This window comes from Staurois parvus, unplaced genomic scaffold (genome assembly GCF_062004578.1).
Source record: "Staurois parvus isolate SC_StPar_1 unplaced genomic scaffold, SC_StPar_1.0 ptg000488l, whole genome shotgun sequence".
Lineage (NCBI taxonomy): Eukaryota > Metazoa > Chordata > Amphibia > Anura > Ranidae > Staurois > Staurois parvus.
The window spans coordinates 2,243,060-2,269,101 of record NW_028318284.1 but is presented as its reverse complement, the minus strand read 5'-3'; the positions used below and the strand labels follow the sequence as shown (position 1 = coordinate 2,269,101).

Genomic DNA, 26,042 nt, shown 5'->3' with positions numbered 1-26,042 from the left:
GGCGCCAGAAATGATGAGGCTGCTGGACTGCAAATGATGAAAAAGGAAATTATGTCACCCAGACGGAACCAGAAATCACGTCAATAACCTGGTACCTATATGCGCTTTGGACTGCAGCAGAAGCCAATCCCATTCGCGTATCCAAAAGTATATCTGGGCTCCCCCTAGGCAGCCACACTTATGAGGCCACAGACCAGAGGAGGAAAACAGGCCAACTCCAACCCATCACCAATACCAAACATGGCAAAAAAAAAGTATTAATAGAAAAACATTTTGAAAAAAATCAAAAGAAAACTTCTCTCTGATCCCTCACATTTACCTCTAAGAGTGAGGGGCTCACAATCTAGATTGAAACAAATATATATTGCCAATGGATTAAAATATATATATATATATATATATATATATATATATATATAAAATAAATCACAACTAATAAGGAAACCTAAGAAACAGTTAAGTACACCACATGCATGCCTCCATTTATACACAATGAGCTTGTTTACTAAAAAAATGGCACAAAACTGATATCATTCAGGTCAGGTGGTAAAGTGGTCTTTAATTTATAAATCCTGGTCTCCAGCTGCAATATCCTTCTGCCAGTCACCTCCCCTCAGGTGGGAATGGATTGTCAGAAGGGCATACACCTGAGGAATTCTACATTATAACTACGGTTGCTGGAAAAATGCCTGGCAATGGGACTCTCCAAATTATTGCTATTGATGACATTAACATGGTTGCCTAATCCTTTGTCAGAACAGTCTCTTCATTTTACCAAAATAAAATGAATTACATCCTCATGTAAATACACCACACCTATTTTTTTAGTTTACAAAATGTCGCAATACAAACCGCACCGAACTTGGTCATTTTGGAAAACCAGGTGAATTTATAAATTGAGAAAGCAGCATTGTCTGCATGTAAATGTCCTTTTTGGATGGGAGCTACATGGACCACTAACTAGAGAAGTGACTAGAAATGAGCAAATCTCTCTGGGGGTTCATTTCTAGGAAATTTAATACAAGGTACCTTATCAACAAGATGTTTAATAATAGGGTCCTCAGTGAGGAGATGGCAATATCTCTTTATTATACTCTTACTTAAATCAGTTTGTTGGTTAAATTATTACAGTTCTTCAAATTGCCACAAACTGGCCCAGACGGAAGTGGTATTTTACTTTAGACCTTGCGCCCCTTGAGTATGTGTGATTATATATATATATATATATATATATATATATATATATATATATATATATATATACACACACACACATACTCAATGTGTGTGTGTGTATGTAAAGTGCTGCGTAAATTGAGGACGCTATTTAAGTACCTGTAATAAATAAATAAATTATCCCTCTTCAGACTTCTGGCAGGCTCTCCCAGATTGCCTAGATCTTCTGTCCCAAGGACCAGTTTACCACACTGCTTCTTGGTTACTGGCTTAAACAGCTTGGCTGTTGAAGCCCAGGTCCTAAATAATGGAGGCCTACCAGGTTGTCCTTATGCTCTTAAAAGCTAGAAAGTCAGCTTCTTGCAAAGATTATCATCACACCTTGAAATGTTTTCTCCCTGTTGTAAGGCAAGGAATTTCCATCCCAAGAATGACCAAGAAATCGCAAATAATTTAGCCAGTTCAGCAGGGACTGGCTGAATTTCGATCCATGTATGGCCACTGTGGTTGAACAGAAATGGATTTGTGGATCGACTTCTGTTCAACCGCTCGGTCATATTTTTAGCTGCTTTATCAGCACTGCAGATTACAGACTGCAGCGCTGATCTATATATTCTGACAGCGGAAATTATTTCTGTACACTATGTGGATGTGGTGTGCACTGTTGAAGTGTATGTTTCAGCTATATGTTCGTTTTGACAGACTGACTTTTTTTCCATCATTCCTGAGGGTCCCACTTAGGGATAACCTGCTTCTTGTTCCTCTAGTTTCAGGTGGATTTGTCAGGTCATCACTCAAGCCTGCAAACTTAGGTACAAGGTCCACCATTCCTTGTCAAAGCATACTCCACTAGAGTAGTTGGTACATCAGCTAAGGAGGAAGCCAAGTTCTGTTTATCTAATAGAATGGCTCTCTTCACAGAAACACAGTGTGGAACAAGGCAGTGTAAACCAATAACCGCTAATGGCTCAGCTGCAGGCAGCCTACAGGCATTACTAATCATTTCCTTTTTGTTTGCCTTTTGTGGGCACAGCTTCATGTCTTTTTTTAAATAGGTTATAATTAGAGATCTAAAAAGATCTGTATTTAAAAAATAAGGCAATGCTTTTTGTTCTGACCAGAATACCAAAAAGTGGTGTTCTCCATTCAGCTTCATCATTTATTATGTCAATGGAAATTGGTTTGTTACTGATCTGTGACTTGACGGTAATGCTTTATTCTTTCTTCTTTTTTTTTTTTTTTTTTTATGTGAACAGATCCTCCAGATACACATCGAAATCTGTCTCAAAGGCTTGGGAAACGTAAGATGTTCTCTCAGGACAGCCCTTTAGGTAATACTGTTTTCTTACTGTGCACATTACATTAGCACTTGAAATCATATCCAAAATATTTCTATTTTATTGATGTATGTTGCCTATGCACAGTAAGATTTTGGAAATTTCCTCAAGCTTTGCCAACAAATGTATAATAATTTTCAGTCTGTAACAGTAAATTCAATTATTTGTTATTTACATTTTTATAATCCACATTTTAACCACTTGAGCCCCAGCCACTGCATCAAAACGTTTGCAGGGTACCACGGCTGTACAAAACCATGTTTTAAAACATAGTTTTGCAAAACAGGCCCTACGTGTCCCGCGGGTGTCAGCAGCAGCGGGTCTCGGCCGCCGGGTCACGGCCGGTCATTACCGGCAATCGCTGACAGAGAGCAGGGCTGCATTGTTTACACACAGCCCTGCTCTGTCAGTTGCCTGTCGGCTCCTGACAAGCTGAAGAGTTTCTGTCCCGATCAGCGTGTCTCCCTGCAGTACACACCCCCGTCCCCTAGTAAAACACTCCCCCTGCACAGTTAACCCTGTCAGTGAAAAAAAATGCTAACTCCTTCCTCCCCAGTGCCATTAGTACAGTGTCAGTGGGTTTTTTTTTTTCACTGATCACTGCATTAGTGTCACTGGGGATGTCAGTGACCCCAAGTCAGTTCCCCCCAGTGTCAAAATGTCCGGCCATAAGTCGCTGATCGCCGCCATTATTAGTATACAAAAAAAAAATTCCCGCCAATTTCCCGTGTGTATATATACACACACACACACACGTGAGTCACGCTCCCGTGGTTTTTCACACCCCTCCAAGATAGCGTCAGATTTCCCCTCAGTACACCAGTCATCACATTTAACCCCTTAATTGCCAGGAACACGCTCATGTACAATAACCCTCCATTGCTAGTATAGCGTCTGAACTGGTCAATATCTTTGATCAGGTCAGCACTATACCAGCGTTCACAGAATATCTGTATGCGTTGATTGTGGATCAAAGCAATTTATATGCACAATAATTTATCGCCGCCAACCCAAATTCAAACCTTGCCAGACCATTCGCATGGAAACTCATTACGGTTTTTAAATTTACATTTTTTTTGGGCCTAACCCTCAACATGGGCATTACTAAAAGAAATTAATTGCGGTTGTATTGGTCCGCAGACCCGATTCATCATATGCCCGTGTTCTCTGCTGCCATGGCCAGGCATAGATATGAGAGTATAATGTGTTTTATGCATTTCAGCGACAATACACTGTCATCCTCGGGGTAACCCTGAATTTGACCGGCTCCACAAAATTCAGCCCCTCGCAAATCACCTTAACCTAAAACTTGCAGATGTCTATACTCCCCAGCAAAACATCTGCGTTGAGGAGTCCCTCATTAATTTTTCTGGCCGCCTTGCATTCAAACAATTTCTCCCCAGCAAGCATGCCAGATATGGGGTCAAGATGTAGAAGACCTGTGAGAGGACAACAGGCTATACTTATAAGTTTCGGATTTACGAGGGAAAAGATAGTCACGTGGAGCCCCCTGGATGCCCAGACTACATGGGGAGTAGTGGCAAGATAGTTTGGGACTTGGTGTCATCATTTCTCCATATGGGGTACCACTTATACGTGGACAATTTTTATTCAAGCGTGCCACTATTTAGACATTTATTCAATCTTGGAACTGGCACTTGTGGCAAAGTGTGACCTAATGTGTGCCCACCATTAGAAGTGGGTGTATGCAGGACGGTATATTCTAATGGTGGGCATTCCACACACTTTTTATGGCAGAGATTTCTTCTAATTTTTACATTCAGTCCACTGGCTGCATACAAAAAAAAAAACAAAAAACATAGCATATATAACCAACAAGGACCAGCGATGTACTGGTACATCACTGGATTTGAATGGTTATACCAGGATGATGCCTACAGCGCCAGGCATCATCCTGGTGTTGTTTTTTTCAGCCGGTGATCGGCTTTCATGTAAAAGCAATCCTAGTGGCTAATTAGCTGCAAGATTGCTTTTACAAGCAGTGGGAGATGATGTCCCCCCTCCCCCGCTGCCTTCCACGGCCTTCTCGGGCAGTCCCGTGCCATCAGGGGAATCTGAGAATGCAGCCGGTGTTTCTGCCAGCTGACCATAGAGCTGATTGGAGACCAGAATGGTGCCAATCATCTCTATAGTCTAAGAATTCGGAAGCTACAAGCATTTCATCACTTCAGTTTCGCAGGATATAAACAGCGCCATTTGTAAATTGGGAAAGCATCTGATCACACCGATTTTGGTTTGATTAGATAATGTAAGGGCAGAGGAGATATCTAGAGTCTGATAGACCCCAGATTTCTCAAAAAAGAATATATGACAATGCCCATTGAAGTTATAGGGGTTATATGCATTCCCTGTTATAGCATTAAAAGTGATAAAAAAAAAAAAAAATGAAAGGTACAATGTAAAAATAATAAAAAAATCAAAATAACTAAAAAAAAAAAATAAAATAAAAAATTGCCCCTCCCATGCACGCACACCTGTGTGCACAAGCCTTGACCCTGTGCCGTTATGTAAACAGCGGTTGCACCATGCATGTGAGGTATCGCCGTGATCGGTAGATCAAGGGCAGTAATTCTAACACTAGACCTCCTCTGTAAATCTAAAATGGTGGCTTTTAAAGCGCTGCCTATGGATATTAAAAATGTTTGCAGTTTGTCGCCATTGAACGGGGCATGCGCAGTTTGTCATGTTTGGTATCTATTTACTCGGCATACCATTATCTTTTATATGTTGCCAAACAATTGGCCAATATATTGTGTTTTTGTGCATTAAAAGTAAAAAAAGTATATATATTTTTTTAAAAAATTACTTTTGAAAAAATGCTGCGCGAGCACTATGTGCCATAAAAAAATTGTACCCACCATTTTATTCACTAGGGTGTCTGCTTTAAAAAAATATATAATGTTTGGGGGTTTAAATTAATTTCCTAGCAAAAAATACAGATTTTTTTCATGTGAACAAAAAGGCTTGGTCTTCAGGTGGTTAGAAGAGTAAATGATGTGCGGCATAAACTTGAAGTTATAGGGGTTATTTGCATTCCCTGTTATAGCATTAAAAGTGATTAAAAAAAAATTAAAAGGTACAATGTAAAAAAAAAAAAAATTGCCCCTCCCATGCGTGCACACCTATGTGCACAAGCCTTGACCCTGTGCCGTTATGTAAACAGTGGTTGCACCATGCATGTGAGGTATTGCCGTGAACGTCAGATCAAATGCAGTAATTCTAACACTAGAACTCCTCTGTAAATCTAAAATGGTAGCTTTTAAAGGCTTTTAAATCTCTGCCTATGGATATTAAAAATGTTTGCAGTTTGTCGCCATTGAACGGGGCATGCGCAGTTTTAAAGCATGTCATGTTTGGTAAAATATAAAAGATATTGGTATGCTGAGTAAATAGATACCAAACAATTGGCCAATATGTTGTGTTTTTGTGCATTAAAAGTAAAAAAAGTGTATTTTTTTTTTACATTTGCTTTTGAAAAATCGCTGCGCGAGTACTATGTGCCATAAAAAATTGTAGTACTCACCATTTTATTCACTAGGGTGTCTGCTTTAAAAAAATATATAATGTTTGGGGGTTTAAATTAATATCCTAGCAAAAAATACAGATTTTTTTCATGTGCACAAAAAGGCTTGGTCTTCAGGTGGTTAGAAGAGTGAATGATGTGTGGCATAAACTTCTAATGCTGGGCATAAAACGCCCCCACCCCCCAAAACGACCCCTTTTTGGAAAGTAGTCACCCCAAACTATTTACTGAGAGGAATGTTGATTCAATAGAAGATTTTATTTTTTTACCACAAGCTTTTGGAAAATTACAAAAATAAATATATATATATATATATTTTTTTTTTTACACAAAATTGTCACTTAAATGATTTACTGCTCACACATGCCATGGGTATATGTGGAATTACTCCCCAAAATACATTTTGCTACTTCTCCCGAGTATGGGGGTACCACATGTGAGAGACTTTTTGGCAGTCTAGCCAAGTACAGGACCCCAAAATCCAATAAGCACCTTCAGGCTTTTAAAGGGCTTTATTTCCTCATTACACTTCCAGACTACCTATCACAGTTTCGGAGGCCCTGAAATGCCAGGATAGCACCTATCCCCCCCAAATTACCCCTTTTTGGAAAGTAGACGCCCCAAGGAATTTGATAAAAAGCACGGTAAGTATTTTGCAGATCTCATTTGTTGCCACAAGTTTTTGGAAAATGAAGAAAAAAAACAAAAACATATTTTTTTAATTTTTTTTTTATTTTAAAACCCTGTGAGAAAAAATTAGATCTGCAAAATACTCACCATGCCTCTTTTTAAATTCCTTGGGGTGTCTACTTTCCAGAAAGGGGTCATTTGGGGGGGGGGGTTGGGGCTATCCTGGCATGTTTGGGCCTTTGAAACTGTGATAGGTAGTGAGGAAGTGTAATGAGGAAGTTACGCAACTTCAGGCTTTCAAAGTGGTCATTGGATTTCAGGCTCCTGTATGTGGCTAGGCTCCCAAAAAGTCTCACACATGTGGTATCCCCATACTCAGTAGCAGAATGTATTTTGGGGTGTAATTCCACATATACCCATGGCTTGTGCGAGAAATTAAATGACAACTTCGTGTAAAACATTTTCCAGAAACTTGTGGAAAAAAAAATAAATCTTCCATAGACTCAATATGCCTCTCAGCAGACAGCTTAGAGTGTCTAATTTCCAAAAAGGGGTCATTTGAGGGTGTTTGTACTATCCTGGTGTTTTAGCACCTCAAGAAATGTGATGGGCAGTCAGAAACTAAAAGCTATGTAAATTCCTTTATCTATACCAGGGGTAGGCAACCTGCGGCTCTCTAGCTGTTGTGGAACTACATTTCCCATGAGGCATTGCAAAGATTACAAAACTGACAGTTACAGCTATGGCTTGCAGAGGCATGATGGAACTTGTAGTCCTGCGGCTCTCAGGTTACCTACCCCTGATCTATACCATAGTTTGTAGACACTATAACTTTCACAAAAAGCAATCAATATACACTTATTGGGATTTTTTTAACCAAAAACATGTAGCAGAATACATTTTTGCCTAAATTTATGATGAAATTTTAGTTTTTTTTAGATATTTTTTATGACCAAAATGAGAAAATATTGTTTTTTTCAAAAAAAATTTTTTCCTTCAAAACTTTTTCTGGTTATAGCGCCAAAAATAAAAAGTGCACAGGTGATCAAATACCACCAAAAGAATGCTCTATTTGTGTTAAAAAAAGGACATAAATTTCATTTATGTACCATATTGCATGACTGCGCAATTGTCCGTTAAACTAGCGCAGCCCTGTATAGCAAAAAAAATGGTCTAAATTGCAGTATCTATACCATAGTTTGTAGACGCTATAACTTTCACACAAAGCAATCAATATACACTTATTGGGATTTTTTTTACCAAAAACATGTAGCAGAATACATTTTGGCCTAAATTTATAACTAACTTTGAGTTGACTATATATTTTTTATAGCTGAAAGTAAAAAATATTGTTTTTCTTCAAAATATTTGGTCTTCTTTTGTTTATAGCATTGCATGACTGCACAATTATCAGTTGAATTAGTGCAGCGCCGAGTAGCATAAAGAGGCCTGGTCATTAAGGGGGGTAAATCCTCAGGAGCTCAAGTGGTTAATATGCAATGTGGGAGGCACAGTCCTGGGAGGGTGTCATATGTCACCCTCCCAGGACTAGAGGACCACGCTGTAGCCATCATTTGGCTATAGCCCAGTTGTCAAGTGGTTAAACAGTATAGACACTTAAGCATGACTTAATTTAATGACTAAAGTTCTACTTTAAAAAGCTTCTTCCCTGCAAGCCACCTCAAATGACACACAAGGCTTTAAGGTGGGCCCCAGAGTGTGATTGGTAGCAGCTTCTACAGGGTGCTCTATTCTATCTGCAGGTAGCTATATTTGTAGAGTGACATCAGCAGTTAGGTCTGCAGCTTCTTAAGAGCTTTACTGCCTGCCCTGCCCCCTATCTCTCTGTGCTATGGGGAGCAACCTCTAGATGTCCTGTAACTGCAGTATACGACGTTGAAAAAAAAAAAAAAAAAAAAAAGGTATTTCAGAAACTTATACTCGCTGGCCACTTTATTAGGTACACCTTGCTAGTGCCAACAAAATATCCCCCACATCCTTGCACTACCGTGGTACAGCCTGAACCATTGATAAAAGGTAGGATGGATCCATGCTTTCATGTTGCTTATGCCAGATTCTGACCCTACCATCTGAATGTTGCAGCAACCAGTCTGCCCATTCTCCTCTGATATCAACAAGGCACTTTCGCACACACAACTGCCGCTTACTGGATATTTTCTCTTTTTCTAACTATTTTCTGTAAACCCTAGAGATGATTGTGCATGAAAATCCTAGTGTATCAGCAGCTTTTGAATGAATTACTCAGACCAGCCCCAACAACCATGACATGTTCAAAGTCACTTACATCCCCTTTTTTCCCTATTCTGGTGCTCGGTTTGAATTTCAGCAAGTCGTCTTTACCACGTGCAGATGCCATAATGCATTGAGTTGCTGCCATGTGATTGGCTGATTAGCAATTTGTGTTGCCAAGTAATTGAACAGGTGTACCTAATAAAGTGGCCAGTGAGTGTATATTGATCTGTGCTATTCTTATTATTATTACAGGTACTTATCCACTTGCACTCCTGAGGATTTACCCCCCTTAATGACAAGGCCTCTTTTTGCTACGCGGCGCTGCACTAATTCAACTGATAATTGCGCGGTCATGCAATGCTGCACCCAAACGAAATTTACGTCATATTTTTCACACAAATAGAGCTTTCTTTCGGTGGTATTTGATCACCTGTGTGCTTTTATTTTTCACGCTATAAACAAAAAAAGACCAAAAATTTTGAAGAAAAACAATATTTTTTACTTTCAGCTATAACAAATATATAGTAAACTCAAAGTTAGTTATAAATTTAAGCCAAAATGTATTCTGCTACATGTTTTTGGTAAAAAATCCCAAAAGGTGTATATTGATTGCTTTGTGTGAACGTTATAGAGCTTTCTTTTGGTGGTATTTGATCACCCGTGCACTTTTTATTTTTGGCGCTATAAACAAAGAAATTTTGAAGAATTTTTTTTTTTTTAAACAAGATTTTGTCATTTCGGTCATAAAAATATTCAAAAAAACTAAAATATCGACCAAGGAATTTAAAAAGCGGCATGGTGAGTATTTTGCAGATCTAATTTTTTCTCACAAGGTTTTGAAATAGACAAAAAGAATAGAAAAAATATGTTTTTGTTTTTTTTTTCCAAACTCTTGTGGCAACAAATGAGATCTGCAAAATACTTACCATGCTTCTTATAAAATTCCTTGGGGTATCTACTTTCTAAAAAGGGGTCATTTGGGGGGGTTAGGTGCTATCCTGGCATTTCAGGGCCTCCGAAACTGTGATAGGTAGTCTGGAAGTGTAATGAGGAAATAAAATCCTTTAAAAGCCTGAAGGTGCTTATTGGATTTTGGGGTCCTGTACTTGGCTAGACTGTCAAAAAGTCTCTCACATGTGGTACCCCCATACTCGGGAGAAGTAGCCAAATGTATTTTGGGGAGTAAATCCACATATACCCATGGCATGTGTGAGCAGTAAATCATTTAACCGCTTGCCGCCCTGCCACTGTGTATATACGTGTGCAGGGCGGCAGTGGAGCGCAAAACCAAGTTTTAAAATGGGTTCCGCGCTCCCGACACTTTCGCCGGCACGGGGCGTGCGCGCGCTCCCGCCGACCCGCGGGTGACACGATATGATCCAGGAGGGATCAATCATTAGATTTCAGCCAGTGATTTCTGGCTGAAATCACATGATCGGTCCCTGTCCTATCCTGTCCTGTGTTGACAAATACACAGGGCAGGATATGATGTCATTCTTCTCTGCCTGGACACATTCCGTTCCAGACAGAGAAGAAGACATCCAAAAAGTGAGTACACAAGCACTACACTACAGTTAGAACACTCTAGGACACATTTAACCCCCTGATCGCCCCCCCCCCAGTTAAGCCCTTCACTGCCCTGTCACCAGTGTCACTGATCAGTGAAGTGATTTTTACTGATCAGTGTCGCTGGCGACTTCCGATAGAGTTAGCGCCCCTCCCAGATAGCGCCAGTTTGCCCGCCAGTACACCAGTAATCCTGTTTAACCCCTTAATCCCCCCCCCCCAGTTAACCCCTTCACTGCCCTGTCACCAGTGTCACTGATCAGTGAACCAATTTTTACTGATCAGTGTCGCTGGCGACTTCCGATAGTGTTAGCGCCCCTCCCAGATAGCGCCAGATTGCCCGCTAATACACCAATAATCCTGTCTAACCCCTTGATCGCCCCCCCCTGAGTTGACCCCTTCACTGCCCTGTCACCAGTGTCATTGATCAGTGAACAGATTTTTACTGATCACTATATCAGTGTCGCTGGCGACTTCCGATAGTGTTAGCGCCCCTCCCAGATAGCGCCAGTTTGCCCGCTAGTGCACCAGAAATCCCATTTAACCCCTTGATCGCCCCCTCCCCCCCCCCTCCCCCAGTTAACCCCTTCACTGCCCTGTCACCAGTGTCATTGATTACAGTGAACAGATTTTTACTGATCACTGTATTAGTGTCACTGGTGACTTCCGATAGTGTTAGCGCTCCTCCTAGATAGCGCCAGTTTGCCCGCTAATGCACGGGATTTTTTTTACCAAAAACATGTAGCAGAATAGATTTTGGCTTAAATTTATGACTAACTTTGAGTTTACGATATATTTTTTATAGCTGAAAGTAGAAAATATTGTTTTTTTCAAAATTTTCGTGGTTTTTTTGTTTATAGCGCACAAAATAAAAAGCGCACAGGTGATCAAATACCACCAAAAGAAAGCTCTATTTGTGTGAAAAAAAGGACGTAAATTTCGTTTGGGTACAGCATTGCATGACCGCGCAATTATCATTTGAATTAGTGCAGCGCCAAACAGCAAAAAAAGGCCCGGTCATTAAGGGGGGTAAATCCTCTGGGGCTCAAGTGGTTAAGTGACAATTATGTGTAAGTAAAAAAAAAAAAATTATTTTACAAAAACTTGTGATAAAAAAATAAATTCTTCTATTGATTCAACATGCCTCTCAGCAAATAGTTTGGGGTGTCTACTTTCCAAAAAGGGGTCATTTTGGGGGGTGGGGGCATTTATGCCCAGCATTAGAAGTTTATGCCACACATTACTCACTCTTCTGACCACCTGAAGGTCAAGCCTTTTCTGACACTTTGTTCACATGAAAAAAATCAGTATTTTTTGCTAGGAAATAAATTTAAACCACCAAACATTATATATTTTTTTAAAGCAGACACCCTAGTGAATACAGTGGTGGGTACTACAATTTTTTTATGGCACATAGTACTCGCGCAGCGATTTTTCCAAAGTAAATTTTTTAAAAAATACACTTTTTTTTACTTTTAATGCACAAAAACACAATTATTGTGTAAGCTATAAAAGATAATGGTATGCTGAGTAAATAGATACCAAACATGACATGCTTTAAAACTGCGCATGCCCCGTGCAATGGCGACAAACTGCATACATTTTTAATATCCATAGGCAACGCTTTAAAAGTTGCCATTTCAGATTTACAGAGGTGGTCTAGTGTTAGAATTACTGCCCTTATCTGACGTTCACGGCAATACCTCACATGCATGGTGCAACCGCTGTTTATATACCTGCACAGGGTCAAGGCTTGTGCACACAGGTGTGCGTGCATGGGAGGGGCGATTTTTTTTTTTTTTTTTTTTTTTTTAATTATTTTTGCACTGTGCTTTTTTTTTTTTTTTGATCACTTTTAATGCTAGCACAGGGAATGCAAATATCCCCTATAACTTCAATGGGCATTGTCATATATTCTTTTTTGAGAAATCTGGGGTAGTGGCACGCTTGAATAAAAATTGTCTAAGTATAAGTGGTACCCCATATGGAAAAAGGATGACACCAAGTCCCAAACTATCTTGCCACTGCTCCCCATGTAGTCTGGGCATCAGGGGTGCTCCTCGTGACTATCTTTTTCCCTCATAAATCCGAAACTTATAAGTATAGCCTGTTGCCCTCTCACAGGTCTTCTACATCTTGACCCCATATCTGGCACGCTTGCTAGGGAGAAATTGAAGGCGGCCAGAAAAATTGAGGGACTCATCAATGCAGATGTTTTGCTGGGGAGTATAGACATCTGCAAATTTTGGGTTAAGGTGATTTGCGAGGGGCTGAATTTTGTGGAGCCGGTCAAATTCAGGGTCACCCCGAGGATGACAGTGTATTGTCGTTGAAATGCATAAAACACATTATACTCTCATATCTATGCCTGGCCATGGCAGCAGAGAACATGGCATATGGTGAATCGAGTCTGCGGACCAATACAACCGCAACTCGTTTCTTTCAGTAATGCCCATGTTGAGGGTTAGGCCCTAAAAAATGTAAATTCGGAAACCGTAATGAGTTTCCATGCGACTGGTCTGGCAAGGTTTGAATTTGGTTGGCGGCGATAAATTGTTGTGCATATAAATTGCTTTGATCCACAATCAACGCATACAGATATTCCGTGAAAAACTGCTTCAAAAATCAAGGGGAGTAGTTAAATTTGCTATTTCCACCTGAATTCCGGGTTGGGCAGTGAATGGGGGAAGTAAGGGTGCTGCACAATTTGTGGGCTGTCAATCGGGATTTGCAAGCACATCCGGAAGGCTACTAGGAGCTCTATGGGCCTGTGTGCGAATTCTTGGTGGCTGCGTGACAATACTTGTGCTCGCCACCGCACCAGCTTGTACTGCACTTATGGGACTCACCACATCACCAAGTCATACTGCAGTGCTGGTATTATTATTATTATACAGGATTTATGGCGCCAACAGTTTTCTCAGCGCTTTACAGTGTAACGGGAGACAATACAGTTCAATACAAGAGGGTTAGGAGGGCCTGATCCTGGGAGCTTACAATTTAAGAGATATGTGAAAGATCGGGATGTACTAGGCCACTAGTGCTCGCCAGTTCACCAAAAGGTAGCGTGGCACTAGTACTGGCACTCTGCTGCATATGAGAGTCATCAAAATTTACTGACAAGTGCTAACAGATCAGGCCTGATTCTGCGAACACTGCGGTTTTGTGTGTAATATATCAAGTGACAGTGACCTACTGACACTGCACTTGCTGGGGGAGAAGGGATGGGGGGTAAGTGTAGGGACTAAACCCAGGTGCTGGCAGGTGCCGGGCTGATCCCGCTAACGCTGCATTTTTGGGGACACTATACTAATGTGAACGCTGGTATATTGCTGATCTGATCAAAGCTATTGATTCGTTCAGATACTATACTAGCAATGGAGGTTTATTGTGCATGAGCGTGTTCCTGGCAATCAAGGGGTTAAATGTGATGACTGGTGTACTGACGGGCAATCTGACTCTATCTGGGAGGGGTGTGAACATCGTGGAATCGTTAATCACATATATGTGATTTTGTGCACCCATGCCGCCCTGTAGCAGTATTTCTGGTATATGATGGTCAGGAAGCGGTTAATGTTACGTTGCTGCGTTACTTTAACTGACAATTGCGCGGTCATGCAACACTACACCCAAATTAAATTTACGTCCTTTTTTCCCACAAATTGAGCTTTCTTTCGGTGGTATTTGATCGCCTTTGCGTTTTTTTATTTTTTGCGCTATAAAAAAAAAGGCTGACAATTTTGAGAAAAAAAACTATATTTTGGACTTTTTGCTATAAAACATGTCCAGTAAAAAAATTTTAAAATCAAATTTCGTCATAAATTTCAGCCAAAATGTGTTCTGCGTATTCTGGTTTACGTGAAAATTATATCGTTTACAAATGGCGGCGATTTTTTCTTTTATACTAATAATGGCGGCGATCAGCGACTTATGGCGGCGGGACTGCAGCGGACATTCTGAGACTGGGGGGGGAGACTGACTTGGGGTCACTGACTTCCCCAGTGACACCAATACAGTGATCAGTGCAAAAAAAAAAAACAAAACACTGACACTGTACTTATGGCACTGGAGGGAAAGGGTTAACATTTTTTTAGGTAATGAAAAGGTTAACTGTGTGAGGGGAGTGTTTTACTAGGGGGCGGGGGGTGTACTTCACAGGAACACACTGATCCCGAGAGATAAACTCTTCTCTCAGGATCAGCGTACTTGGAACTGACAAAGAGCAGAGCTGCAGTGTAAACACTGCAGCCGTGTTCCCTGTCAGTGATTGCCGGTAATCGCCGGGAGTCAGTGGGTAATGACCGGCCGGGATCCGGTGATTGACACCCGCGGCCGCGATCAGCAGCACAGGTATGTCGGGCACGCGCCCCCACCTGTTTTGCAGAATGACTTTTCAAGACGGCGTTTTGCTCAGTGGTGCTGCCCTGCCTCAGTAAAAACACTGTGGCTGGTCGGCAACCAGTTAATTTATCTTTATTGCTATCACAAGGGGACTAACAAGTGTGCACATCTTCTTCTGCTGAGCTCAGGTAGAAAAAAGGATGCGCATGTTGCAGCACAATGCTGATTTAATATGCAACTCTATGGGTCATTCTGTTCATTTGAATGGATTATCTGTGTTCCACCTATGACCTCTTACTGAAGAAGAAGGTGGGTTATTGTTACACATTTTAGCATATTTTTAGCCAAAGTAGTCTTTTGGGAGTACATAAAGCAAATGCAGAAAAGAAACAAACCTGTACAGGCAGGTGAGTCTGGTATTTCCACTTCTCAGCATCTTTATGCAAGCTACAGAAAGCACTGTATCAATAAAGTTAGAATATTGTGTGTTCCTTACATTGCATAGATGTAACTAGATACTACAGTATATATACATATTGGCTTTTGGTTCTCTTTTAAGAAAGGACAAGCATTGCAACAGTGTACTTTCAATAAATTATTTTTTCTACAAGCTGTTTCAGGAGGAGAAAGCTTTCCTGCTGTGAAGAAAACACTCTCTGAAAGACTTGGAAAGAAGAGAATATCACCCATTATTGGTCCTGATGCCCACCATAAAAAAAGTATGTTATATGTTCTAAAGAGTTACAAAAATGTTGTTGAAAATTTGGTGTAGGATTAATTACTGTCCTTAATCAGAATTACACACTGTTCATGATTATTATTATTATACAGGATTTATATAGCACCAGCAGTTTGCTCAGCGCTTTACAATAGAACGATACAGCAACAATACAGTTCAATACAAGAGGGCCCTGCTCCTTGGAGCTTACAGTCTAAGAGATTATATTGCTTGTGTTTTTAGAATACAATTTGTCCTTTAGAAAACCTCATTAATAGAGGACTAATGTCAGTTGTATTTTGTACATAGAAATATTAAAGGATAAGTTCACCTTTTGAACATGTTACACCAGTATTTAAGATGTATCCTGTTCAGCTACCCCTTTCCCTCTGACAGAGGGCAGGTTCCTCTTCCCTGCAACCGCTGTCACATTTTAACATTTTTTAAACTGTTGCAGCTGTGCCCACACAGCTGCATAATTCATTCACAGGAATATGTGAATTGAGAAACGACAATGCCCATCTGACACCCAGAGAGACGGCTTGTAGTTCACAGTGGACTGGGAAGGCACTCCTAAGCGCCCTCATAGTCCATTGACACTTCCTCCAACTTTTAACCTGTTCAGCCCCAGCCACTGCATATGTACGTTTGCAGGGCGGCACGGGCAGGCAAAACCACGTTTTAAAACGTGGTTTTGCAAAACAGGTAGGGGGCGCGTTTGAGGCGCCCGCCCTACCTGTCCCGCGGGTGTCAGCAGCGGGTCTCCACCGTTGGGTCACGGCCAGTCATTATGGGCCGTTTCCCCACGATTCACGGTGATCGCTGACAGAGAGCAGGGCTGCATTGTTTATACACAGCCCTGCTTTGTGTCAGTTCCCTGACAGCTCGTGACAAGCTGAAGAGGGAGAGAAGAGTTTCTCTCTCAAGATCAGCCTGTCCCCGTCCAACACACACCCCCGCCCCCTAGTAAAACACTCCCCTCACACAGTAAACCCTAAAAATATTAACCCCTTCCTCCCCAGTGCCATTATTACAGTGTCAGTGGGTTTTTTTTTCACTGATCACTGTATTGGTGTCACTGGGGATGTCAGTGACCCCAAGTCAGTTCCCCCCCGTGTCAAAATGTCCGCCGCAGTCCTGCCATAAGTTGCTGATCGCTGCCATAAGTCGCTGATCGCCGCCATTATTAGTATAAAAAAAATTAAAAATCCCAGTATCTTTCCCGCCATTTGTAAACGCTATAACTTTCATATAAACCAAATAATTTACACGTATTGGGATTTTTTTTAGCATGATTTTTTAATTTTGTTTACTGGACATGTTTTATAGCAAAAAGTCCAAAATATTGTTGTTTTTTTTCTCAAAATTGTCAGCCTTATATATATATATATATTTATATACACGTGATTCGCGCTCCCTTGGTTTTCACACCCCTCCAAGATAACGTCAGATTGCCCGTCAGTACACCGGTCATCACATTTAACTACTTGATTGCCAGGAACACGCTCATGTCCAATAAACCTCCATTGCTAGTATAGTGTCTGAACGGGTCAATATCTTTGATCAGGTCAGCACTATACCAGCGTTCACATTAGTATAGCGTCCCCAAAAACGCAGCGTTAGCGGGATCAGCCCCGGCACCTGCCAACACCTGCGTTTTGGCCCCTACGCTTACGCCCCCTTCTCCCCCAGCAAGTGCAGTGTCAGTAGGTCACTGTCACTTGATACATTGCACACAAAACCGCAGTGTTCGCAGAATCAGGCCTGATCTCTGAGCACTTGCCGGTAAATTTTGATGACTCTCATATGCAGCAGAGTGCCAGTACTAGTGCCGCTCTACCTTTTGGTGAACTGGCGAGTACCAGCGGTCTAGTACATCTTGGTCTTTCCCATACCTCCTTGATTTTTGGAGATGTTTTTCACGAAATATCTGTATGCATTGATTGTAGATCAAAGCAGTTTATATGCACAACAATTTATTGCCGCCAGCCCAAATTCAAACCTTGCCAGACCATTTGCATGGAAACTCATTACGGTTTTCAAATTTAAATTTTTTTTGGGTCTAACCCTCAACATGGGCATTACTAAAAGAAATGAATTGCGGTTTTATTGGTCCGCAGACCCGATTCATCATATGCCCGTGTTCTCTGCTGCCATGGCCAGGCATAGATATGAGAGTATAATGTGTTTTATGCATTTCAGCGACAATACACTGTCATCCTCGGGGTAACCCTGAATTTGACCGGCTCCACAAAATTCAGCCCCTCGCAAATCACCTTAACCTAAAACTTGCAGATGTCTATACTCCCCAGCAAAACATCTGTGTTGAGGAGTCCCTTATTAATTTTTCTGGCCGCCTTGCATTCAAACAATTTCTCCCCTGCAAGCGTGCCAATTATGGGGTCAAGATGTAGAAGACCTGTGAGAGGACAACAGGCTATACTTATAAGTTTCGGATTTACGAGGGAAAAGATGTCACGTGGAGCCCGCCGGGATGCCCAGACTACATGGGGAGCAGTGGCAAGATAGTTTGGGACTTGGTGTCATTTCTCCATATGGGGTACCACTTATACTTGGACAATTTTTATTCAAGCGTGCCACTATTTAGACATTTATTCAATCTTGGAACTGGCACTTGTGGCAAAGTGTGACCTAATGTGTGCCCACCATTAGAAGTGGGTGGATGCAGGTGGTATATTCAAATGGTGGGCATACCACACACTTTTTCTGGCAGAGATTTCTTCTCATTTTTTCATTCAGTCCACTGGCTGCATACAAAATAAAAGAACATAGCATATATAACCAACAAGGAACAGCGATGTACTGGTACATCACTGGATTTGAATGGTTATACCAGGATGATGCCTGCAGCTGCAGGCATCATCCTGCTGTTGTTTTTTTCAGCCGGTGATCGGCTTTCATGTAAAAGCAATCCTAGTGGCTAATTAGCTGCAAGATTGCTTTTACAAGCAGTGGGAGATGATGTCCCCCCTCCCCCGCTGCCTTCCACGGCCTTCTCGGGCAGTCCCGTGCCATCAGGGGAACCTGAAAATGCAGCCGGTGTTTCTGCCAGCTGACCATAGAGCTGATTGGAGACCAGAATGGTGCCAATCATCTCTATAGTCTTAAGAATTCGGAAGCTACAAGCATTTCATCACTTCAGTTTCGCAGGATATAAACAGCGCCATTTGTAAATTGGGAAAGCATCTGATCACACCGATTTTGGTTTGATTAGATAATGTAAGGGCAGAGGAGATATCTAGAGTCTGATAGACCCCAGATTTCTCAAAAAAGAATATATGACAATGCCCATTGAAGTTATAGGGGTTATATGCATTCCCTGTTATAGCATTAAAAGTGATAAAAAAAAAAAAAATGAAAGGTACAATGTAAAAATAATAAAAAAATCAAAATAACTAAAAAAAAAAAATAAAATAAAAAATTGCCCCTCCCATGCACGCACACCTGTGTGCACAAGCCTTGACCCTGTGCCGTTATGTAAACAGCGGTTGCACCATGCATGTGAGGTATCGCCGTGAACGGTAGATCAAGGGCAGTAATTCTAACACTAGACCTCCTCTGTAAATCTAAAATGGTGGCTTTTAAAGCGCTGCCTATGGATATTAAAAATGTTTGCAGTTTGTCGCCATTGAACGGGGCATGCGCAGTTTGTCATGTTTGGTATCTATTTACTCGGCATACCATTATCTTTTATATGTTGCCAAACAATTGGCCAATATATTGTGTTTTTGTGCATTAAAAGTAAAAAAAGTATATATATTTTTTTAAAAAATTACTTTTGAAAAAATGCTGCGCGAGCACTGTGCCATAAAAAAATTGTACCCACCATTTTATTCACTAGGGTGTCTGCTTTAAAAAAAATATATAATGTTTGGGGGTTTAAATTAATTTCCTAGCAAAAAATACAGATTTTTTTCATGTGAACAAAAAGGCTTGGTCTTCAGGTGGTTAGAAGAGTAAATGATGTGCGGCATAAACTTCTAATGCTGGGAATAAAACGCCCCCACCCCGCAAAATGACCCCTTTTTGTAAAGTAGTCACCCCAAACTATTTGCTGAGAGGAATGTTGAATCAGTAGAAGAATTTTTGTTTACCACAAGTTTTTCGAAAATGACAAAAATAAATATATATTTTTTTTTTTACACAAAATTATCACTTAAATGATTTACTGCTCACACATGCCATGGTTATATGTGGAATTACTCCCCAAAATACATTTTGCTACTTCTCCTGAGTATGGGGGTACCACATGTGAGAGACTTTTTGGCAGTCTAGCCAAGTACAGGACCCCAAAATCCAATAAGCACCTTCAGGCTTTTAAAGGGCTTTATTTCCTCATTACACTTCCAGACTACCTATCACAGTTTAGGAGGCCATGAAATGCCAGGATAGCACCTAACCCCCCCAAATTACCCCTTTTTGGAAAGTAGACGCCCCAAGGAATTTGATAAAAAGCACGGTAAGTATTTTGCAGATCTAATTTGTTGCCAAAAGTTTTTGGAAAATGAAGAATGAAAACAAAATCATATTTTTTCTATATTTCAAAACCTTGTGAGAAAAAATGAGATCTGCAAAATACTCACCATTTATGACAAAATTTTAGTTTTTTTAGATATTTTTTATGACCAAAATGAGAAAATATTGTTTTTTCAAAAAACATTTTTTTTCTTCAAAATTTTTCTGGTTATAGCGCCAAAAATAAAAAGTGCACAGGTGATCAAATACCACCAAAAGAATGTTCTATTTGTGTTAAAAAAAGGACATAAATTTCATTTATGTACCGTATTGCATGACCGCGCAATTGTCCATTAAACTAGCGCAGCGCTGTATAGCAAAAAAATTTCGTAAATTGCAGTATCTATACTATAGTTTGTAGACGCTATAACTTTCACACAAAGCAATCAATATACACTTATTGGGATTTATTTTTACCAAAAACATGTAGCAGAATACATTTTGGCCTAAATTTATAACTAACTTTGAGTTTACTGTATATTTTTTTTTAGCTGAAAGTAAAAAATATTGTTTTTCTTCAAAATATTTGGTCTTTTGTTGTTCATAGTGAGAAAAATAAAATGCGCACAGGTGATCAAATACCACTGAAAGAAAGCTCTATTTGTGTGAAAAAAAGGATGTAAATTTTGTTTAGGTGCAGCATTGCATGACCGCGCAATTATCAGTTGAATTAGTGCAGCGCCGAGTAGCAAAAAGAGGCCTGGTCATTATGGGGGGTAAATCCTCAGGAGCTCAAGTGGTTAAATAGAAAGCTCATACAAAAGGTACAGGCAAGAAAGCTGGAAGAAGTCTGCAGGAGTCTGACATTGCACCCATGATCCACTGATTGCTGGTGCAATACTTTGCAGGCTCCTGTAGAAATAGAGCACTTGTTTAACAAAAATAAATGCACATATTTTGCAGGTAAAGGTGACATTATCTTGTTAGATGTATTATTTGTTGATTACTGGATGTGGTAGCATGTGGATGTGGTTGAAGGGAAGGACCTCCAAGGTGATTATTCTCTGAAATATTGCTTGTGCCATGCACGACACAGAAAAGACAGAGGGAGCGTAGAGAACTGAGTGCATGCCTAAAGACCTGGTGTAAGAGGGAAGGATTTGGGCTTCTAGAGCATCGGGCTGACTTTTCATTGGTTAGAACCTATGAGCTAAAAATTGTTTGCACCTAAATGGAATGGGGGTCTGCTGTGCTAGGGGAGAGGTTTATGGGAAGGCTGGAAGAGTATTTAAACCAAGATTGAGAGGGGGGGGGAGTGTGCATTAGAATATAAGGGGTCAGACAGGGATCAGTCCTTAATGGTGGGTGCAGTTGGGTAAGATATGGAGGAGGGCTATGGCAGGTGAAAAGAAGGTTCACATGTTACAAACAGCCTTTGGAAATGGTACTATTTGTACTACACAAAAAAATATGCAAAATACATGTGCAAAATGTGACAAATTAGTGGTTGTTCACCAAGTTTGCCAAGCTAAACAGGGTGAGTTGGAAGATTTGGTACATGAAGAGAACTATGATTTAATTGTTATTGTTGAATCTTGGCTTCATTCTTCACTTGATTGGGCTATTAATATTCCTGGCTATGTTCTCTTTCAGAGAGACAAGCTAAAACGGAAAGGTGGTGGTGTCTGTCGCTATAGGAGAAGTGATCCCAAAGCGAGTGTGAAAGAGGACCTAGTTAATGGAAAGTGTGATGAGGCTGAAGCAAAGTTAATCATAGGAATTTCTTATAGGCCACCCAGTGTTGGAGGAGGTGGAGGCTCCTTGCACAGATAGAAAGGGCTGGCACCGTGATAATAATGGGGGATTTTAACTACCCTGAAATTGACTGGAGTAATGGCACTGCTGGATCAGTTAAAGGCTAACAATTTATTACAAGAAAGTTTTATGGTACTGTTCATAGAGGCCCCAACAGGAAATGATGCTCTGCTTGACCTGGTAATCTCAAACCATACAGAGCTTAATCCTAATGCTCACATAAAAGAATATTTGGGTAGCACTGACCATAGCACGATTGATTTCATTCAATGTTGGCTGTAAACAACAAGTACATACTGGAAAAATAAAAACACTTAAAGTGTTACTAAACCCACAACAGTAAAATCAGTCTGTATATGCAGTAAAGTGTGATTGTTATACTCACTGTGGAATGCACAGTGAGTATAACAACTTAATCCTCTGCACAGTATGCACAGTTAATCCTCTGCATTGTGTAAAAAAGCTGTTTGATCCTGACTTCTCTGATCCTCCCCTTCCTCCACTGTCCCCCTCTTATCTCCTGATAAGACATAGGAATGCAGCCAGAGAGGGAGAAATGATTGCTTTTACAGCCTTTATGGGTGTCACCATGAAGCCTTCGGATACGTGAGAGTAAGGGTAAATAATTAAGGAAAAATAGAGCATTAAGATCGGTCGAAATCTGGATCCCCAAGTAATGGATAGCCTTCGGACGCAATTGAAATGAAAAGTTAGGCTGAAGGTTCGTCCGTACATGGGAAGGTAAAGAAATATTGAGGGCCTCCGTTTAGAGATATTAAGTTTAACCATTAGCCGCCCGGCCTATAGCCGTTTGGTGGCGGCAAAAATGTATTACCTTTCCGGGTGCACGCCATTTGGCATCCTCCCACACATGCGCAGTTCGCGCGGTTGCAGAGCCGCGCAGCAGCGCGATCTGTCACCGGCCGTGTACCTCGGACACGGCCCATGACAGATCTGAGTACCAGCCCCTGTTGCCATGTGACCTGCTGTGACCAATCACAGCAGGTCACATGACAGTTGTATACAATGGATGGCTTCATTCATGCCATCCATTGTATACTAGTGCCTAGCTGTGAATGGTCACAGCAGGTCACATGAACATATCATGTGATTAGCTGTGGCCAAATCACAGCTAAGCACAAAAAAAAAAAAAAAACCCTGAATGAATCTATGTCATTCAGGTAAATGCTTGCTTATAGCAAAGTAATTCTTTGCTATAAGCAAATTGTGTAAAAAAAAAATAAAATACTGATCACTTCCCCAAAGTACCGTATTTGCCGGCGTATAAGACGACTAGGCGTATAAGACGACCCCCTACTTTTCCTGTTAAAATATAGGGTTTGAGCTATACTCGCCGTATAAGACTACCCCTCTTCCAACGCACACCAAATAAAAATGAAAAAACATCAGATTTGATTTCAATATGGTATGGTATTTCAGTATGGTATTCCAATGATGGGGCGCTATTCCTCCCACTGACACCAATGATGGGGTGCTATTCCTCCCATTGACACCAATGATGGGGCACGATTCCTCCCACTGAATAGTGCTCCATCATTAGTGTCAGTGGGAGGAATAGCACCCCATCATTGGTGTCAGTGGGAGGAATAGCGCCCCATTATTGGTATCAGTGGCAGGAATAGCGCCCCATCATTGGTGTCAGTGGGAGGAATAGCGCCCCATCATTGGTGTCAGTGGGGGGAATAGTGCCCCATCATTGGTGTCAGTGGGGAGGAGGAATAGTGCCCCATCGTTGGTGTCAGTGGGGAGGAGGAATAGTGCCCCATGGTTGGTGTCAGTGGGGGAGGAATAGTGCCCCATCATTGGTGTCAGTGGGGGAGGAATAGTGCCCCATCATTGGTGTCAGTGGGGAGAAAAGTGCCCCATCATTGGTGTCAGTGGGGAGGAGGAATAGTGCCCCATCGTTGGTGTCAGTGGGGAGGAGGAATAGTGCCCCATCGTTGGTGTCAGTGGGGGAGGAATAGTGCCTCATTGTTGGTGTCAGTTGGGGAGGAACAGTGCCTTATCGTTGGTGTCAGTATGGAGGAGGAATAGTGCCCCATCGTTAGTGTCAGTGGGGGAGAGGAGCGGCTGCTCCTTCTTTCAGTTCGGCCGCTTGATTTTCGCAGGGCCGTTCGGCTCCGCCTCCTCGCCGGTGATTGGTCGCCTGTGTGCCTTTCCAGTGCTGGCGCCCAATCACCGGTGAGGAGGCGGAGCCGAGCGGGCGGCGGGACCATCGAGCTGCCGAACTGAAAGAAAGAGCAGCCGCGCTTCCTGGACCGGATCGTCGTGGGACCGGGACCAGAGCCAGGTAAGGTACAGCAGCCCCTCTGCCCACCCCTGTACTTGGTGTCCGTTGGAGGAGGAGGGGGGGCGGCGCCGCCCCTCGAAAAAGTGCCGCCCTGACACCGGCTCGTCGTATACCGGCGTATAAGACGACCCCCGACTTTTCAAAAGATTTTCACGGGTTGAAAAGTCGTCTTATACGCCGGCAAATACGGTAGTACAATGTACTATGGTAACATTGTACTTCTTTGGTCATAGTAAAATATGAAAAAAAATCTTACAAAAATTTAAAAAAAAATGTAATAAAACATTAAAAAAATAAAAAAAATATATATATTTTTTTTTCTTTCATATTGTCACCAGTCAGTGTCCCTGTTCACCGCCATGCCAGTTATATGATGATGCTGTACTGCACTGGTGACAGTATGTAAAAAACAAAAAATAGTGAAAATAATTTTTTTTATTTTTTTCATTTTCCGAAAAATGACAAAAAAAAATACAACTTCAAAAAACTCGCCATTCCTCTTATGAAGTACGTCGGACTGTCTACTCTGCAAAAAGGGGTCATTTGGGGGATATCTGTACTATTCTGACATTCTTGGACCTCAAGAAATTAGATTGGCTGTCAGTACTTTAGGATTGATCAATTTTCAGATCTATACCATAGTTTGTGAACTCTATAACTTTCCTACAAACTAAATAATACATCCTAATTTGGGTTATTTTCACCAAAGACATGTAGCAGAATACATCTCGGCCTAAATTTATGAAGAACAATTATTTATTTGTAAACTTTTATAACAGAAACAAAGAAAAACGTGTGTTTTTTCCAAAAATTTTGGTCTTTTTTTGTTAATTTAGCAAAAAATAAAAACCCCAGCGGTGATTAAATACCACCAAAAGAAAGCTCTAGTTGTGTGAAGAAAATGATAAAATTTTTGTTTGGGTACAATGTTGTATGACCGCGCAATTGTCATTCAAAGTGTGAGCGCTGAAACGTGAAAAATGGCCTGGGCAGGAAGGTGTAAAATTGCCTGGTATTAAAATGGTTAAAGTTGCTGAAGGAACCAAATCTATGAAATTCATGGAAAAGACTGGGGATGGAAATAAGTGGCTGTTGAACGTAAACTAGAAGGTCGTCGGCGTATAAGGATAATTTGTGATGTGCGGAGGGAGTGTGGATGCCCAAGATTGAGTCGGTCGCTCGTATGGCTCTCGCAAGATGTTCCATTATTAAAACAAAGAGAAGGATGAGAATAGAGGGACATAATCCGACCAAGGAACCGCAAACCAAAACCGATCTGTTCCAAGGTAAGACGAGAAAGCGCCAGTCGAACGCCTTCTCAGCGTTGCATGAAAGTAGGCAAGCCTTTAAGCCGTGTTGCTTGATATAAGATGGATTGTTTTAGAGGTATTATCCCTAGCTTTCACGATCCGGGACAAAGCCAACCTGGTCGTGGTGAATCAAGGTTGGTTGGAAAGGGGAAAGATGGTTCGCTAAAAGTTTAGCAAAAAGCTTAACATCCAGGTTAAGTAGAGAAATTGGACGATAACTACCGCAATGAGAAGGGTCTTTACCTGGCTTAGGAATAACCGAAATAGTGGCAGACAAAAAAGATGATGAAGGTACAATCAAATAATCGATAACATTAAACGCTTGCGCCAGAAGTGGGGGTAATTAGTTGGTGAGTGTTTTGTAAAAGCGTGGAGTGAATCCGTCCGAACCCGGGCACTTACCAGTTTTCAGGGCCTTAATTGCTCCCAGAACTTCTATAATCGAGAAGGGCTCCTCCAGATTCAATACATCTTGGGGGTCTAGAACAGGTAATGCCGTCTCCATAATATATTGGGACATAGCCGGCAGGGAGGAACCGGTATGAAGCATCCCTGGTCGCCCTAG

General features: G+C 41.2%; 1 protein-coding gene across 7 annotated transcripts in view; it reads left to right on the top strand.

Moving 5' to 3' along the window:
• The window catches only part of LOC149452212 (zinc finger CCCH domain-containing protein 11A-like), a 334,496-nt gene that overhangs the window by 164,552 nt on the left and 143,902 nt on the right, over positions 1-26,042 (top strand). For all 7 annotated transcript variants that reach the window (XM_089689656.1, XM_089689657.1, XM_089689655.1 and 4 more), the window contains 2 exons: positions 2,433-2,507; positions 15,459-15,566. In XM_089689656.1, the coding sequence (XP_089545782.1) occupies positions 2,433-2,507; positions 15,459-15,566 (183 nt within the window). The remainder of the gene's footprint in view (positions 1-2,432; positions 2,508-15,458; positions 15,567-26,042) is intronic.